The 19,053-nt window shown below is 46.9% G+C and overlaps 1 protein-coding gene across 1 annotated transcript in view; it reads right to left on the bottom strand.

The window, feature by feature from the left end:
* Positions 1 to 19,053, bottom strand: part of FRAS1 (Fraser extracellular matrix complex subunit 1) — a 548,508-nt gene that overhangs the window by 242,633 nt on the left and 286,822 nt on the right. Inside the window, exon 20 of the mRNA XM_058193082.1 lies at positions 1,704 to 1,859. Coding sequence (XP_058049065.1) covers positions 1,704 to 1,859 — 156 coding nt within the window. The remainder of the gene's footprint in view (positions 1 to 1,703; positions 1,860 to 19,053) is intronic.

The following is a 19,053-nucleotide window of genomic DNA, read 5'->3' as shown; positions in this document are numbered from 1 at the left end:
AAGGCGGAACTAGAACTCACTGCTTTCTGGTCATTGGCCCAGAGTCCTCTGGCTTTCATGCCTAAGGCGGGACTAGAACTATCTGCTTCCTGGTGATTGGCCCAAAGCCAGTTGGCTTTCATGCCTAAGGTAGGACTAGAACTCACTGCTTCCTGGTGATTGGTCCAAACTCAGCTGGCTTTCATGTCTAAAGCGGGACTAGAACTTACTGCTTCCTGGTGATTGGCCCACAGTCACCTGGCTTTCATGCCTAAGGCGAGACTAGAACTCACTGCCTCCTGATTTCCAGGCTGGTGCCTTTACCATTAGACCAAACTTACTCTCTTATATTCCGGGAATATAATAAAGACAAGAATACCCAGAATACATTTGTCCTTGAATTATTGTCTGAGTGCCAAGTTGGATAAAGCTGGTCTACTCTCTTCATTTTACAGTTGATATTTTCTCATTTCTCAAGAGAATTTGCTCATCTTTTTGCGACATCGAAAAATAATATTCTGAATTGTTTTGAAAAAAAAAATAGAGTATTTAACCCTTGATAATACTTTCTACCTTATTGTGTGAATCCTACTTTATGAAGGATCTATCCCAGGGGTCTGCAAACTTGGCTCTTTTAAGACTTGTGGACTTCAACTCCCAGAGTTCCTCAGCCAGCAAAGTTGAAGTCCACAAGTCTTAAAAGAGCCAAGTTTGCAGATCCCTGATCTATCCAGTAATGGAAACCGTCCATCATCCTCTGCAGCAATTCAGAAACGGATGCAATAAAGACAAACGCCACATCGTAAATGACTAACAAATTAATATTATTGAACACCTGGCCCCATCCAGATGTTGACCGCCTCTCATCCTCCCCTCCTTCCCAGCCAGCGATATCCATCGATATTCATATCAATTGCGGCAGTCGCTACCAAATGCATTGGAAGAGCATCAGGTGATGGATGTGGGAGGAACTGGAGCAATTAGACGCAGAACCGATAGACGAAAATCCTCCGGGATAGCTTTAAAATAGCATTTACGTAAACGTGCATTCATCGCGATGATTATATATGCTATCCAGAGCACAGCGAATGGTTCTGGATTATCGGTCACTTGAGAACTTGAGCGTTTGAAAGTCCCTTGAAATTCCACAGACTTAGACGGGCTTTTGATTTAACCTACCACAGCAATAAGGTGGCTTAGTGGGTAAGACACTGAGCTTGTCGATCGAAAAGTCAGCAGTTCAGCTGTTCGAATCCCTAAGTGTTGCGTAATGGGGTGAGCTCCCGTTACTTCTCCCAGCTTCTTCCAACCTAGCAGTTCGAAAGCACGTAAAATATGCAAGTAGAAAAATAGGGACCACCTTTGGTGGGAAGGTAACAGCATTCCATGCCTCTTCAGCGTCAAGTCATGCCGCCCACATGACCATGGAGACGTCTTCGGACAATGCTGGCTCTTCAGCTTTGAAATGGAGATGAGCACCGCCCCCTAGAGTCGGGAACGACTAGCACATATGTGCGAGGGGAACTTTTACCTTTACCTTTTTACCACAGCAATATTTTTTTTTATGTCCCTATGAATAATCTTATCATTAAGGCTTCGTGCCATCAGGTGCCCCAGGTGGTGGTGGTGGGAAACTATTTATCTGACGGGAAAATTAATTGGCACGTCCAATCTGTTGACATCTGCTAGTGCCCCCCCCTGTTTTTGTCTCAGGCACTACTCACTCTGACACTCTCCTCCGAGTTGGTAAAAACCCACAGGGCAGGCTGGCACGCAGCGGTCCTCCAGAAGCAGGTGATGAATGTCGCGGCACCTCAGACAGGTGCTTCCTCTGTCGGCATGGAGATCTGCCACGCACAACTCACAAAGCGGATGGCAACCTGGTTCATAGAGGACAGAAAGTTATTATTATTATTATTATTATTATTATTATTATTATTATTATTATTATTATTATTATTATTATTATTATTATTATTATTAATTAGATTTCTATACCGCCCTTCTCCCGAAGGACTCAGGGCGGTTTACAGCCAAAATAAAACACAAACAATATACAATTAAAAACAAAATTAAAAAACTTATTATACAATTGGCCGAAACTTTAAAACATTTAAAATCTAAAAACCCGTTAAAATTCATATAAAATTTAGAAATTAAAAAATTTAAAATTTAACAGAAACTTAAGCCAGCCCCACGTGAGTAAATAAATACGTTTTCAATTGCGGCGAAAGGTCCGAAGATCAGATATTTGGCGCAAACCAGGGGGAAGTTCGTTCCAGAGGGTAGGAGCCCCAACAGAGAAGGATCTTCCCCTGGGGGCTGCCAGCCGACATTGTTTGGCGGACGGCACCCTGAGAAGTCCCTCTCTGTGTGAGCGTACGGGTCGGTGGGAGGCATGGGGTAACAGTAGGTGGTCCCGTAAGTACCCAGGCCCCAAGCCATGGAGAGCTTTAAAGGTAGTAACCAATACCTTAAAGTGCACCCGAAAGACCACAGGCAGCCGGTGCAGTTTGCGCAGGAGTGGTGTTACATGGGAGCTATGTGGGGCTCCCTCTATCACCCGCGCAGATGCATTCTGGACTAACTGAAGCCTCCGAGTGCACTTCAAGGGGAGCCCCATGTAGAGAGCATTGCAATAATCCAAGCGAGAGGTAACAAGTGCATGAGTGACTGTGCATAAGGCATCCCGATCAAGGAAGGGGCACAACTGGTGAACCAGGCGAACCTGGTGAAAAGCCCTCCTGGAGACGGCCGTCAAATGATCTTCAAACGACAGCCGTTCATCTAGGAAATAACCCAAGTTGCGCACCCTTTCCCTTGGGGCCCATAAATCGCCCCCAACAGTCAGCTGCGGCAGCAGCTGACTGTATCGGGGTGCCGGCAACCACAGCCACTCCGTCTTGGAGGGATTGAGCTTGAGCCTGTTCCTCCCCATCCAGACCCGTACGGCTTCCAAACACCGGGACAGCACTTCAACAACTTCGTTGGGGTGGCCTGGGGTGGAAAAGTACAGCTGAGTGTCATCAGCATACAGCTGGTATCTCACCCCAAAGTCACTGATGATCTCACCCAACGGCTTCATGTAGATGTTGAACAGGAGGGGCGAGAGAATCAACCCCTGCGGCACCCCACAAGTAAGGCGCCTCGCAGCCGACCTCTGCCCCCCTGTCAACACCGTCTGCGACTGGTCAGAGAGATAGGAGGAGAACCACCGATAAACGGTGCCTCCCACTCCCAACCCCCCTAACCGGCGCAGCAAGATACCATGGTCGATGGTATCAAAAGCCGCTGAGAGATCTAACAGGACCAGGGCAGAGGAATAACCCCTGTCTCTGGCCCTCCAGAAATCATCCACCAACGCGACCAAAGCTGTCTCCGTGCTATATCCGGGTCGGAAGCCGGACTGGAATGGGTTTAGATAGACAGCTTCATCCAGGTATTGGGGTAGCTGCCGCGCCACAGCACTCTCTACAACCTTCGCAACAAAGCGAAGGTTGGAGACCGGACGATAATTACCCAAAATAGCTGGGTCCAGGGAAGGCTTCTTGAGGAGGGGTCTCACCACCGCCTCTTTCAAGGCGGCAGGGAAAACCCCCTCCGACAAGGAAGCGTTGATTATCCCCTGGAGCCAGCCTCGCGTCACCTCCTGTGTGGCCAGCACCAACCAGGAAGGGCATGGGTCCAGTAAACATGTAGTGGCGTGAAGCCTCCCCAACAACCTGTCCACGTCCTCGGGAGCCACAGGGTCAAACTCATCCCAAACAATCTCGACAAGACGCGACTCCGCCCTCTCACTTGGATCATCCCAATTTCGGTCCAAGCCATCCCGGAGCTGAACGATTTTATCGTATAGATAACCACTAAACTCCTCGGCACGTCCCTGCAAAGGGTCATCCCGCACCTCCTGATGAAGGAGAGAGTGGGTCACCCAAAACAGGGCAGCCGGGCGGTTATCTGCCGACGCAATGAGGGTGGAAGCGTAGGAACGCTTCGCCTCCCTCATTGCCACTAGGTAGGCCTTAGAATAAGACCTAACTAGTGTCCGGTCAGCTCCAGGTACTCTCTAGGCGTCTTCTCCGGCGTTTCATCAGCCCCAGAGGAAAACCAAGGGGCCGGCTGAGATCTGCGCCAGGTCAGAGGCCGCAAAGGCACGACACGGTTCAAAGCTCCAGCCGCGGCCTGTTCCCAGGCCACAATTAGTTCTTCAGCCGTGCCGTGGGCCAGATCCTCAGGGAACGGCCCAAGCTCCGTCAGGAACCTCTCGGGGTCCATCAGGCGCCTGGGACAGAACCAACGTATTGGTTCCATCTCCCTGCGATGGTGGGTGGCGGTCCGAAAGTCCAAGCGAAAGAGAAAATGATCTGACCATGACACTGGTTCTGTTACTAAATCATCTAATTCCAGATCATTTAACCACTGTCCAGAGATATAAATTAGATCCAGTGTGCCTCCTCCCGTGTGCGTAGGGCCATCAATTACTTGAATCAGGTAGGGCCATCAATTACTTGAATCAGGCCGTCATGGAAGCCTGGAACTCCCGGGCTGCCGTCGATGACAAGCCGGTCGATGGCAAGTTGAAATCCCCCATGACTGGGGGTCTCAACCGCCACCTCGGCAAGCACCTCCAACAACTCGGGTAGGGCTGTAGTCACGCAGCAAGGAGTGAAGTACGTGATCAACAAACCCAACTGATTCCTATGGCCCCACCACACAAAGAGGGATTCACAACCGGCAATCTGAGGAACAGTGGCCTCCCTCGGCTCTAGATCTTCCCTAATAACAACCGCCACCCCCCCACCCCTACCTTGGGCTCTCGGTTGATGAAATGCTCGGAAACCCGGAGGGCACAACTCAACAAGGGGGACCCCCCCCCTCTGAGCCCAACCAGGTCTCCGTAATGCCCATGAGGTCTGCGGACTCCCCCTGAATAAGGTCGCAAATCAGGGGGGCTTTATTAACCACAGACCGAGCATTACATAACATCAACCAAAGACCCAAGCTCTGAGGATCATGGCCGCCCGGGGAACGGGTAAGGACTGAGGGGCCGGAGCACGTGATCACTTTTAAACAGCGAGCAGGTGCTCCCAACACTCAATGCGGCCCCCCGCTTTCCCCATATCTGCCTCTCTCACTTACCGTACAGATTGAACGACCCTCTAATCCTGGAACAAACCCCTCCCCCTCTGCCTTCGGACCAGATGACGTAGTGCCGCGAACAAGCACAGGGACTGGATCCCTCCCCGATGGGTTTTTCCCCCCACCCGTCATATCCCTCCCCCCCCCTTAAAAAACCCTTCTTTGAAAACCTATTTAAAAACCCCCAAAAATTCTTCTTAGCCGCATGCCACCTCTCTGGGTCCAAGACCCTTCGTTAAGGTAGGCCCTCGATAACCTGGAGGGCCATTCCTGCGAGGCGGGGGAACCTCGCAGTCGTAATAGCTCAGTAGACGAATAAATCATGGAAGAATAACGAATAAAATGGCAGAAAAGTGTCCGTCCCTAACCGGCGTAGATGTTGCACTCGTTCTGATAGTCCATCAAGACCCGACATAAGTTGGTAAACCATTTGGGCAAGTTAAATCTCCCATAGGGCAACGGATCTCATAATATTCCCCGGGTCAATGCCACGTAACATGGGGTCTTGGAATCATAGACCGACCATATTGTCTGCTTCACCCCTGTCTTCATCGTAGATGGAAAAAAGACAGGCCAGAATGCCAACCCATAATCCGTTGAAATCCGGGGGACCAGAGAGACCGGCCCAAATCCAGAGGGTCCAGTAAACAACCAAAGGGTCCGGAAGTCCGGTCAAGTCCAGTGACCTCCCCCTCGGAAGCTGGCATGGTAATATCCCCCTCGGTTGCTGGCCACCAAGATGAAAGTTTGGTACAGTTCATAGCGAGTCAGCTTTCTGAATGGTCGAAACAGAATCATCAAGGTATAACTGTGACTCTTTCTTTCTTTCTTTCTTTCTTTCTTTCTTTCTTTCTTTCTTTCTTTCTTTCTTTCTTTCTTTCTTTCTTTCTTTCTTTCTTCCTTCCTTCCTTCCTTCCTTCCTTCATTTCTTCCTTTCTTTCTCTCTCTCTCCTTCCTTCCTTTCTCCCTTCTCTCTTTCTTTCTTTTCTTTCTTTCTTCTTTCCTTTCTTATCTTTTTTCTCTCTCCTTCCTTCCTTCCCTCTCTTTCTTTCTTCTTTCCTTTCCTTCCTTTCTCTCTCTTTCCTTCCTTCCTTTCTCGCTCTTCCTTTCTTCTTTTTTTCCTTCCTTCCTTTCTCTCTCCTTCCTTCCTCCCTTCCTTTCTTTGTTCTCTCTCTCTCTTTGTTTTCTTTCGTATCCCATCTTTACAGGTAATCCTCATCTTACAACAGTTCGCTTAGTGACTTAGGACAGTTTGCTTGGTGCCATTAAACTGGTATTAACTCTTCATGAGCACAGAGGCAGATTTTCTTAACGACGATCTGTCCCTAACTTGGTCCTTCAAGCCTTACAATTCTCTGATGCATTAATTAATTGGCCAATTAATTAACTAATCTTGCAAAACTACTCATCATTGGGCTATGAGAGTAACCACAAATCATTGGATTATGGTGCTGATTCTTTCATTTAGGTCACGGGTCTCCAACCTTGGCAACTTTAAGACTTGTGGACTTCAGGAGACTTCGGGAGAGTGATAGCTTTGCTGGCTGAGGAACTCCGGGAGTTGAAGTCCACAAGTCTGAAAGTTGCCAAGATTGGAGACCCTTGATTTAGATGGTACACAAAATGTTAGCAACTGCCACTACAGGTGGTTCTTGACTTGCGACTACAGGGAGTCCTGGATTTACGACCAAAATTGAGCACAAAAATTTCAGTTGGTAAGGGAAACATTTGTTAAGTGAGTTTTTCCCCAATTGACAACCTTTTTTTGCCACCATTGTTAAGTGAATCACTGCAGCTGTTGGTTGTTAAGTGAATCTGGCTTCCCCAATGACTTTGTTTGCAAAGGGGGAAATCACATGACCCCTGGACCAGTGGTGAAATCCTCCGCGGTTTGCCACCGGTTCGCTGCCCGCGCATGCATGCCAAATGTGCGCTGCGTGCATGCCCACGCGCAGTGTGCACCAAACACACGCTGTGTGCACATGCGCAGTGTGCACCAAACACAGGCTGCACACACGCATGCACAGTGCACGCCAAATGCACGCTTCGCACAGAAAAAAAACACTTAACAAGGTAAGTAGAACAGCGAGGGGTTGGGACAGCTGTTCTGTGCTATTTAGATTCCCTAGAAAGCAAGAGAGCTGATCATCAGAAATATCGGTTCGGATCAACCGGTAGTTTGTTTTTTTTTACTACTGGTTCTCCAAACCAGTAGCTTTTATCACTACTGGTTCACTCAAACCAGTGAGAACCGGTAGGATTTCTCCACTGCCCTAGACACTGTGTCGTGTCCCACTCCCACTCCGACGCACGAGTCAAGGAAGTCCATAACAGACTTGGCAACGAAGCCTTTGCAGCTTGCCAAGTTCCTTCGAGGTTTATCAGGGCAGGCAGGAGTCCAAGTTGTGACTTCAGCGATAGAGTCCAATATCAGCAAACTAGCTAAGACTTTGCTTGACTCAAATTTGGAATGCCAAAAGCAGGTCCTTTATATAGGCTGTGGGGTGTGGCTCCATGACTCAGCATTTATCCAGGCCTGCCCCACCCTTCCTTCTGCTGGCGTCGCCTCTCAGATTTCCGGAAGCGAGGGTCCTCCGACACTGAATTGTCTTCAGCTGGATCTGCTATCAGTAATTCCAGCACCTGGCTGGCTTCCTGCTCACACGCTGTATGAGTGAAGTTTATCGGGCTTGTCCGTTCACTCCTGGAATCCTCTCCGGGCATGGGGCAGGGCCGGGGGCTGGAGGCATGACAGGCCGTTCATCTTCATTATCAGACTCAGAGTCTGATAACAGGCCCCGTTGGAGACGGGAGGGGCCCGGCTGAGGAGAGGAGGGAGGACGAGTCACAACACACTGCAACCGTCATAAGTATGAGTCAGTTGCCAAGTGTTTGAAATTTGATCACATGACCATGGAGATGCTGCAATGTCGTATATGTGAAAACTGGTCACAAGTCACTTTTTTCAGTGCAGTTGTAACTCTGAACGGTCACTAAATGGACTGCTGCAAGTCAAGGACCCCCTGTATTATTATCATTTGTGGTTGCTTTATTACAACTACCAATTTGCAAAGCAGGTTAAAGCAGCACCTACCAATTGAAAATCGCGTCCTAAAACTCAACACGAAGGGAAAAAACAACAAGAAGAAAAATGAATAAAATATTAATCTGAAATAAAATATTAATAAAAACGAAAGCCCGACACGCCACATCGGGGAACTTACAAAAGGAATTAAAATATTTACATCTCAGAGCCATGTTCACAAACTGTCCTGGCCCAGGGCCTGCTGCAATTTGCTATGGGACAGCAAGGTTGGGTCAACATGGACTTTGAGGGGAGTTGCCGTTCCCAAGAGGGGAACAGCTGTTTTTATTGATCTGCATCCTAAAGGAGACGGGAGTCTACTCATAAATCAAATAACAATTGGAAGGGGTCACAGAGTCAATGAGAGCAACTATCGCCTAGTGGTTAAAGCACCAGGCTAGAAACCAGGAAACAGTGAGTTTTAGTCCCATTTGAGAGGCAGGAAAACCAGCTGGGTGAGTTTGGACCGATAACTGGGAGACTGTGAGTTCTAGTCCCACCTTAGGCATGAAAGCCAGCTGGGTGAGTTTGGGCCGATCACCGGGAGACTGTGAGTTCTAGTCCCATGTTAGGCATGAAAGCCAGCTGGGTGAGTTTGGGCCAATCACCAGGAGACTGTGAGTTCTAGTCCCACCTTAGGCAGGAAAGCCAGCTGGGTGAGTTTGGGCCGATCACCAGGAGACTGTGAGTTCTAGTCCCACGTTAGGCATGAAAGCCAGCTGGGTGAGTTTGGGCCAATCACCAGGAGACTGTGAGTTCTAGTCTCACCTTAGGCAGGAAAGCCAGCTGGGTGAGTTTGGGCCGATCACCAGGAGACTGTGAGTTCTAGCACCACCTTAGGCATGAAAACCACCTGAGTGAGTTTGGGCCGATCACCTGGAGACTGTGAGTTCTAGTCCTACCTTAGGCGTGAAAGCCAGCTGGGTGAGTTTGGGCCGATCACCAGGAGACTGTGAGTTCTAGTCCCACCTTAGGCGTGAAAGCCAGCTGGGTGAGTTTGGGCCGATCACCAGGAGACTGTGAGTTCTAGCACCACCTTAGGCATGAAAACCACCTGAGTGAGTTTGAGCCGATCACCTGGAGACTGTGAGTTCTAGTCCCACCTTAGGCGTGAAAGCCAGCTGGGTGAGTTTGGGCCGATCACCAGGAGACTGTGAGTTCTAGTCCCACCTTAGGCAGAACCCCCCCACATCCTGGACATAAACAATTTCAACTTCTTCCCTCAAGACAATGCTTTGCGCGCCAAAACAAGTAGCTACAAAGACATGCCATCCTTCCCCCATGCCATCACTCTGCTAAACAACTAATTCTCACGTCGCTTGTCTTACGCCCTGGGCTGTCAAACCACCTAGCAGGACTGTATTACTATTATCCTTCTCATCTTTCCTATTACCGTTTTCTTCGGTTTCTTATGACTATACTAAGAAAGGAGAATATTTGTAGCTCAGGGTTGAAATGAGGGGTTCTTGGTGCTCTCTGAGTTTGCTTGTTTTCTTGTAGACGTTTCATTACCAAACCAGGTAACATCATCAGTGCTAAGGTAATGAAACATCTGCAAGAAAACAAGCAAACTCAGAGGGCAACAAGGACCCCTCTATATGACTATAACTTTGTTGCTTGTATTTTATGATCTGTGTTGATTGCTTTTATTTAATATCCTATTATGATTTATGTTGATTGCTTATTTACTATCCTAGGGCTATCACTGAATGTTGTATCTTATGATTTGTGCTAATTATATTTTATGATTATGATCAGGATTAATCACTTGCTGCCTGTATGTACACTGAAAGCTTATGCAATGGAGACAAATTCCTTGTGTGTCCAATCACACTTGCCAATAAAGAATTCCTATTCTATTCTATTCTATTCTATTTGTTCTATTCTATATTCTATTCTATTCTAATTTTCTATTCTATTCTATATGTTCTATTCTATATTCTATTCTATTCTAATTTTCTGTTCTATATGTTCTATTCTATATTCCATTCTAATTTTCTGTTCTGTTCTGTTCTGTTCGATTCCATTTTTTCGATTCCATTTTTTCTATTCTATTCTATTCTATTCTATTCTATTCTATTCTATTCTATTCTATTCTATTCTATTTATTCTATTCCATTCCATTCCATTCCATATTTCCTATCCTATCCTATCCTATCCTATCCTATCCTATCCCATCCTATCCCATCCTATCCTATTCTACTCTACCCTATCCAATAGGTTCTATTCCATATTCTATTCTATTCTGTTCTGTTCTGTTCTGTGCTATTCTATTCTATTCTATTTATTCTATTCCATTCCATTCCATTCCATTCCATATTTCCTATCCTATCCTATCCTATCCTATCCTATCCCATCCTATCCCATCCTATCCTATCCCATCCTATCCTACTCTACCCTATCCAATAGGTTCTATTCCATATTCTATTCTATTCTGTTCTGTTCTGTTCTGTTCTGTGCTATTCTATTCTATTCTATTCTATTCTATTCTATTTATTCTATTCCATTCCATTCCATTCCATTCCATTCCATTCCATTCCATTCCATATTTCCTATCCTATCCTATCCTATCCTATCCTATCCTATCCCATCCTATCCCATCCTATCCTATCCTACTCTACCCTATCCAATAGGTTCTATTCCATATTCTATTCTATTCTATTCTGTTCTGTTCTGTTCTGTGCTATTCTATTCTATTCTATTCTATTTTAATTTTCTATTCTATATTCTATTCTATTCTATTCTATTCTATTCTATTCTATCTTATCCTATCCTATCCTATCCTATCCTATATGTTCTATTCTATTCTATTCTATTCTATTCTACTCTATTCTACTTTACTCTACTCTACTCTACTCTACCCTACCCTACTCCATTCCATTCTATTCCTGAACACAATTCTTTCACCTCTCCCATCTAGGCTGTGTGTCAGTGGATCAAATCCTTCCCTTCTTCCTTCTCTAACAAGCGTAGGAAATAGTTCACTGGGAGAGTGATAGCAAAATTTTCCCTTTGCCTGAGGCGTGACACTGATTGCAGCTACCCTTCAAAACACGACAGTTGCCCAACGGAGGCCTGAATATTAGCATCGCAGACTCAACACTGCAAAGAGCCTAGTTAGATCTCACCTCCAATCCCCTGTTCAATAGAGGAAGCTAATTTAAAGCATCCTGACAGATGGGGTTGTCCAGCTTCAACCTGAACGCATCATCCTTTAGTAATTGCTTCTCCTGACAACTTTTTCAAGGGTGTTAAAGGAACTCCATACAGAAGAAGGCTAAGGCCTGTTCTGTATCACGCACGACGCAGGACCATGGAAGAATGGTTTTACTTTGTAAGAAGCCACATTTTCCGTTTGAATGGGAGGGGGGGGCGGAATCTCCTTAATACCATAGAAGAGCGATGACTCGATAGCCGTGTTTCTCAACCTCGGCTACTTGAAGATGTGCGGACTTCAACTCCCAGAATTCCCCAACTAGGAAGCTGCGGAATTCTGGGAGTTGAACTCTGCACAGCTTCACGTGGCCGAGGTTGAGAAACATTGGTCTAGAGCAGAGGTGTCAAATTCAAGGCCCAGGGGCCAGATCCGGCTTGCAGGGTGCTTAGATCTGCCCCGCGGGGCTGCACTGGAAACAGCAAAGGACTCCACATCTTTTTTACACCGTGGTGTTTACTTATAAAGATCTGTTTTCACACACACTCGGCATGCAATAGAGATGAAGGTGTTCCAGTTGGATCTCCTGCATTTGTCCCAGACGACAACAGTAATTTGCAAAAAGCAGCTTTACTTAAAACAGCTTACATCCTGCAACAATAACCTTTCATATTAAAAACACCTGGCTGTCCCAGGTCCTTGGGAAGAACGGTTAGATGGACAAAAATAGCAAATCCCTCCTAAACATCTGGCTGCCTACAACTAACCAAAATTCCTTAAGCTGGTATGTTGCCCAATTCTCAACGACTGTGAGAAGCTCACAACAAATTGCAGATAGTCCTCGACTTATGACCACCATTGAGCCCCCCCAAATTTCTGTTGCTAAGCGAGACAACTGTTAAGTGAGTTTTGCCCAGTGGTGAAATCTAATTTTTTTTTACTATCGGTTCTGTGGGCGTGGCTTGGTGGGCGTGGCGTAGCTCGGTGGGCATGGCAGGGTAAGGATACTGTAAAATCCGCATTCCCTCCCCACTCCTGGGGGAAGAATATTGCAGAATCCCCATTCCCTCCCCACTCTGGGGCCAAATAGAGGTGGTATTTGCCGGTTCTCCGAACTACTCAAAATTTCCACTACTGGTTCTCCAGAACCTGTCAGAACCTGCTGGATTTCACCCCTGGTTTTGCCCCATTTTGTGACCTTTCCTGCCACCATTGTTAAGTCAAACACTGCGGTTGTTTAATTAGTAACATGGTTGTTAAGTGAAAACTGGCTTGCCCCTTTGACTTTGCTGGTCAGAAGGGCGCGAAAGGGGATCACAGGACCCCCAGGACGCTGCAACGGTCATAAATATGAGTCAATTTCCATGCGTCTTAATTTTGATCACGTGACTCTGAGGTCCTACATGTGAAAATGGTCATAAGCCACTTGTCAGTGCTGTTGTAACATTGAACAGTTGCTAAAGGAACCGTTGTAAGCCGAGGACTACCTGTAAAATGTTTTTAAAGATCAAAAAGCAATGATGAAGTGGTGCTATTGTATCTCCAGTGCAGTTGCTAAACTGCTCAATATGCCACATTTTTCGGACTATAAGACACACCAGAGTATAAGACGCACCAAGATTTCAAAGAGGTAAACAAGAAAAAAAAAGTTTTTGCCCTCCCCAGGCCCCAGGAGCACTCTGCAGGCCTCCCAAACCCTCTGTGTGTCCCGTTTTTCGCAAAAGCGGGCCAGTTTCTCGCAAAAATGGGATTTGCAGAGGGTTTGGGAGGCCTGCAGAGTGCTCCTGGGGCCTGGGGAGGGCAAAGATGCAACACATGGAAGGGTTGGGAGGCCAAAAACGGGGCCATTTTTCGCAAAAACAGGGCCTACAGAGGGTTTGGGAGGCCTGCAGAGTGCTCCTGGGGCTGGGAGGCAAAACACCCTGTTTTTGCGAAAAACGGGCTCGTGTTTTTGGCCTCCCAAACGCCCCAAGTGTCACGTTTTTGCCCTCCCCAACCCCCAGGAGCACTCTGCAGGCCTCCCAAACCCTCTGCAGGCCCCATTTTTTGTGAAAACAGGATGCACGAGGCGGGGTTTTGGGAGGCCAAAAATGGGTGTATAAGATGCACCAACATTTCCACTCTCTTTTAAGGGGGCGGAGTGCATCTTATATACTCCAAAAAGTACGGTACTTGTCTTGCAACATGTCCAAGACTCACCTACCACCGCCAAGAATGGAATTTATTATTGACAGTTGTTACTTTCAGCAGCCCATTAGCCAAGGGCTCCTGACCGTCTCCTGAACCAAGAGGGTTCAAAAGATTTTACGGGGGAAATAGGTTTTACAAGAAGTCTTTTGTATGCAGTGCACGCGAACGGATATTGGACACCAAATGAATCCTCATTACGGGCGAGTCAGAAAATTACAAGGGAAATAACGGCAGCCTGAAGGACGAGGCACGACGCTGCTGTCCAGATACGCTGTTTTGATGTCTCCTTTGCGGCTAGAATTTAACCCTTCTATCCTTTTTGTCCCAAAAGTGCTTTTATTTCAAGAGTTCAACTGGACTTTCTGGTTTTTCTTTGAAGACGTTTCGCTTCTCCTCCAAGAAGCTTCTTCAGCTCTGACTGGATTAGTGGGGAATGGAAGGATTTGTACTCCTTGCAGACAGCTGAACATTTGCATCCTTTTAGCCAGTCATTAAGGTCACCAGGAGATTTACCTGTGTCATCAGGGTCACCTGAGTGGTGCAAATGGGTGTGGAGCCTTCTTGGGACTGCTGAAAGGACTGTGTTGTAGACTGGAGATTGATGATGATGATGTCATATCCCTCCCCCTCTGTTGAGAGAAAGCTGTTCAGTTTTGACATAGGTGGCTTCTTTGATCCTTCTTTCAAACCAGTGGTCTTCTCTGTCCAAAATGTGGACTTTGCTGTCTTCAAAAGAGTGCCCTGTGTTTTTTTAAATGCAGATGGACTGCTGAATCTAGCCCCGATGTGTTTGTTCTCCTATGTTGCGCCATGCGCTTATGAAGTGGCTGTTTTGTTTCCCCAACGTACCAATCTGCACATGGCTCACTGCATTGTACTGCATATACTGTACCACGTTGCTCAATTTATGTCTGGATGTTCAGCCAACATCAAAAACATCATTAAAAAAAGACAACAAAGAATGTTCTTTCTGCGCCAACTCAGTAAGCTCAAACTGCCCAAGGAGCTGCTGATTCAGTTCTACAGAGGAATTATTGAGTCTGTCATCTGCACCTCTATAACTGTCTGGTTCGGTTCTGCAACCCAACAAGAAAGACACAGACTTCAGAGGATAATTAGAACTGCAGAAAAAATAATTGCTACCAACCTGCCTTCCATTGAGGACCTGTATACTGCACGAATCAAGAAGAGGGCCATGAAAATATTTACAGACCTCTCGCATCCTGGACATAAACTGTTTCAATTCCTACCCTCAAAACGACGCTATAGAGCACTGCACACCAGAACAACTAGACACAAGAACAGTTTTTTTCCGAAGGCCATCACTCTGCTAAACAAATAATTCCCTCAACACTGTCAAACTATTTACTGAATCTGCACTACTATTAATCTTCTCATCGTTCCCATCACCCATCTCTTTCCACTTATAACTGTATGACTGTAACTTGTTGCTGGCAATCCTTATGATTTATATTGATATACTGACCATCAATTGTGTTGTAAATGTTGTACCTTGATGAACGTATCTTTTCTTTTATGTACACTAAGAGCATATGCACCAAGACAAATTCCTTGTGTGTCCAATCACACTTGGCCAATAAAAATTCTATTCTATTCTATTCTATCTATTCTATTCTATATACTGTACCATGTTGCTCAATTTATGTCTGGATGTTTTATCTTTGGGGTGGACAAGCTTCTGCCTTAGTGTATTCGTGTTTCTAGCCTTCTAAACTTTTCTTCTTGTTTTGGAAGCTTTGTTTCGGCTGAATGACGAGACAAGGAGAATTTATTTTGCATGACAAAATCCGTTTTTCAAAGGAACTTCCGATTTCAAACACAACGAGTGAGTAATGAGTGGACAAAGCCTTCTGTATCACTACGAGCAACATATCATCCAGTTTGGGACTGAAGCACAATCCAGCCAAATTTAGTAATTGTTGTGTCTTGTCCGCTCTCACCGCAGCCGGGGTCTGCTTATTTGCTCCCGAACACAGAGGAATGTATGCCTCCCGGCCCCAGTCCTGGCTCCATGCCCAGACAAGCTGCAGAGGAGGGGGCACCTCCCAGTCCCAGCCCTGGCTCCATGCCCAAGCAGGCTGCAGAGGAGGGAGCATCCCCCGGCCCCAGCCCTGGCTCCATGCCCAGGCAAACGGAGCAGCTAGGCCCCTCCCCCTCCTCCACAGCATGTGAGCCTGAGGAAAGTTTACTTCCAACAGCTGATTGGAGTGACCCTCGTATCAGAAGACTGGATAGGCGGAGGCAACAGAAGGAAGGGAGGGGCAGGCCTTAATGAGTGCTGAGTCATGGAGCCACACCCCATGGCCTATATAAAGGATCTGCTTTCTGGCAGTCTCTGAGTCAGGCAAAGTCGAACTTATCTTGCTGAAGTCACTTACTGGTCTCCTGCCTGCTCTGAGGACTTTGCTAGGACTTTGGGCAGAGCTGCAGAGGCAAGCCTGATTCGGATTTCCCTGACCCGGCCGTCAGCGGAGGAGTGGGACACGACAGTAATCTTCACTCTCATGGCTTCCAATGAAAGAGATTTTAAAACAAAGGACAACTACAGCGTGCTGTAGTTGATGGGAGTTTTATTTATTTATTTGTATCCGCCTTTATTATTTGTACAAATAACTGAAGGTGGCGAACATATCCAACATGCTTTTCTCTTCCACTTTTCCCCACAACAACAACCCTGTGAGGTGGGTTGGGCTGGGAGAGAGTGACTGGTCCAAAGTCACCCCGTTGGCTTTCATGACTAAGGCAGGAGTGGTTGTTAAGTGAATCTGGCTTCCCTTTTGACTTTGCTTGTCAGAAGGTCGCAAAAGGGGATCCCATGACCTTGGGACACAGCAAGCGTCATAAGTATGAGGCAGCTGCCGAGCACTCTGAATTTTGATCACATGATGACGGGGAAATGCTTCAAAGGTCGTAACTGTGAAAAATGGTTTTAAGTCACTTTTTTCAGTGCCATGGTAACTTTAAATGGTCACTAAATGAACTGTTGTAAGTCAAGGACTACCTGTACTAGGGCCTATCCACAAGTGGTTGCCTGTGTCGAACATTAATCTCACCAGACTGTCTGCCGTCTCTTGGAAAACAGCAGAAACAGACCTAAAAGTTTGATCTCAGACATTTCCTTCCCCAAAACGATGCTAAGCTAGAATGTCTCTTTACTCCTCCCCTTTACTCCTCCCCTTCAGCCGGTGATTCTACCACATGGACCAACCCCAAGGAGACCCAGTTATTAGCTCCCCCTTAACTACCGACGCGGTACCTTAACTTAACTACCGACACGGTGGCTCAGGGCCTAAGACGTTGAGCTTGTCAATCGAAAGGTTGGCAGTTCAGTGGTTCGAATCCCTAGTGCCATGTAACAGGGTGAGCTCCTGTTACTTGTCTCAGCTTCTGCCAACCTAGCAGTTTGAAAGCAGATAAAAAATGCAAGTACAAAAATAGGTACCACCTTTGGTGGGAAGGTAACGGCGTTCCGTGTGCCTTTGCCGTTGAGTCATGCCGGCCACATGACCACAGAGACGTCTTCGGACGGAGCTGGCTCTTCGGCTTTGAAACAGAGATGAGCACCGCCCCCTAGTGTCGGGAACAACTAGCACATATGTGCAAGGGGAATCTTTACCTTTACCTTTAACTACCGAAGCCCCCTGGGTGATATTTCTAGTTTATTTATTTATTTATTTATTTAATTGGATTTTTATACCGCCCTATCTCCTGAAGGACTCAGGGCGGTTTACAGCCAGATAAAAATAAACAAGAATAAATACAAGATAAAAACAATATTTAAAAAACTTACTAAATTGGCCCAAATTAAAATATAATTAAAACAGTAAAAAACCCATTTAAAACTGAAATCCTACGCCAGTCCTGCGCAAATAAATAGATATGTCTTCAGCTCGACTTATGATCACAATGTCTTCTCGACTTATGATCACAATTGAGCCCCACATTTCTGTCGCTAAGCGAGACCATTGTTAAGTGAATTTTGTCCCATTTTACGACCTTTCTTGCCATCGTGATTAAGGGAATCACTGCATTTGTTAAGTTAGTAACACGGTTCTTAAGTGAATCTCACTTCCCCAACGAGCTTGCTGGTCCGAAGGCCGCCAAAGGGGAATCGCATGTTCCCAAGACGCTGCACTCGTCATAAATTAGGGTCAGCTGCCAAGCGTCTGAATTTTGATCATGTGACCATGGGGATGCTGCAATGGTTGTTAAGTGTGAAAAACGGCCATCCGTCCCATTCTTGGTGCCGTTGCAACTTTGAAAGGTAAGTTGAGCACTACCTGTAAATTACGTGAGTGAAACTGACTAGGAAAGTGTAATGTATCTTTAAATATTTTGGCGGGAAACAAGCACGTTGCTGATTGGTTGAAGCCGCCGGTTAGACTGTATATAAGGAGAGGTTTTTCCCCAGCCCGGTTGCTGGGTTCACCATATATTAAAGAGCTGTTGTCACTACCCTGGTCTCCAGCCTCGTTACTTCCCGAACTTAACACTGGCGACGAAGGTGGGATATCGAGGCTAAGAGCACCAGGAGCAGGCTGAGCAGAAAGAACCGAACCCAGCAAATTCAGGGCAGAAAGCAGCGATGGCCAGCTACACTCCGCCCGCACCGTTTGACCCATCCAGGGAGAAATGGGGAGCGTGCATGACCCGTTTGAGAGCTTCCTCGAGGCAAACGAACTGCAAGGAGTTCAGACAACCGCAAAGGGCATATTTCCTGAGCCACTGCGGTCCGAGGTCATCGACATCGCGGAAGCCCTGGCAGAGCCAACGCCGGTACAATCGGTATCGTGGCAAACTCTGCAAAATCTATTGAAGAACCATTTCGCCAACACCGTCCAAATATGCGGCGTTTTGAATTTGGAGGCGCAGACAGCAAGAGGCGAATCCATCAGCGATTACATGGCCGCCCTGAGAAAAGCCTCCAAGGACTGTGGGTACGAGACTTGGATGAGGAGCTGTTAGAGCAACTCATCCGTGGGGTCAGAGACATTCGTTTGCGGAGGCGGCTGCTATCAAAAGCAATCTAACGCTGGCAAGCGCTCTGGGCGAAGCCAGAGCTCATGAGATGTCCACCCAAGCGGCGGAAACCCTACAAAGCCACTCACGCCAGCGGCGGCGAAATCAACCCGGTCCACAACGAAGAAATCCAGACCGAATCAGACGGCGAGGATGAGGAAGGAGTTTGCCTCACCGAGAGAAGGGCAAAGAAGACCGGGATGAATGCGGAAGTTGCGGAGGGCAACACCAGCGTCAACGATGCAAGTTCAAGGGCGCTACATGTCGGTGCGAGAAGAAGGGCACCTGGCTCAAGTCTGTCGAGCACCCCAACCTTCCGCCGAAAATTCAAACCAACCAATCAGAGCGCGGGATCGGCAAGGCGACCCGCGATTGGTCAAAACAAAAAGGGCGCGAATTCAAATCGAACGACCGTGATAATAGGCCGTGCAGCAACCCGCGTCGAGAAGAAAATCTTCACGAAACC

This window comes from Ahaetulla prasina, chromosome 8 (assembly GCF_028640845.1).
Source record: "Ahaetulla prasina isolate Xishuangbanna chromosome 8, ASM2864084v1, whole genome shotgun sequence".
Lineage (NCBI taxonomy): Eukaryota > Metazoa > Chordata > Lepidosauria > Squamata > Colubridae > Ahaetulla > Ahaetulla prasina.
Note: the sequence above shows the minus strand (reverse complement) of the source record. Positions and strands in the feature narration are given on the sequence as shown.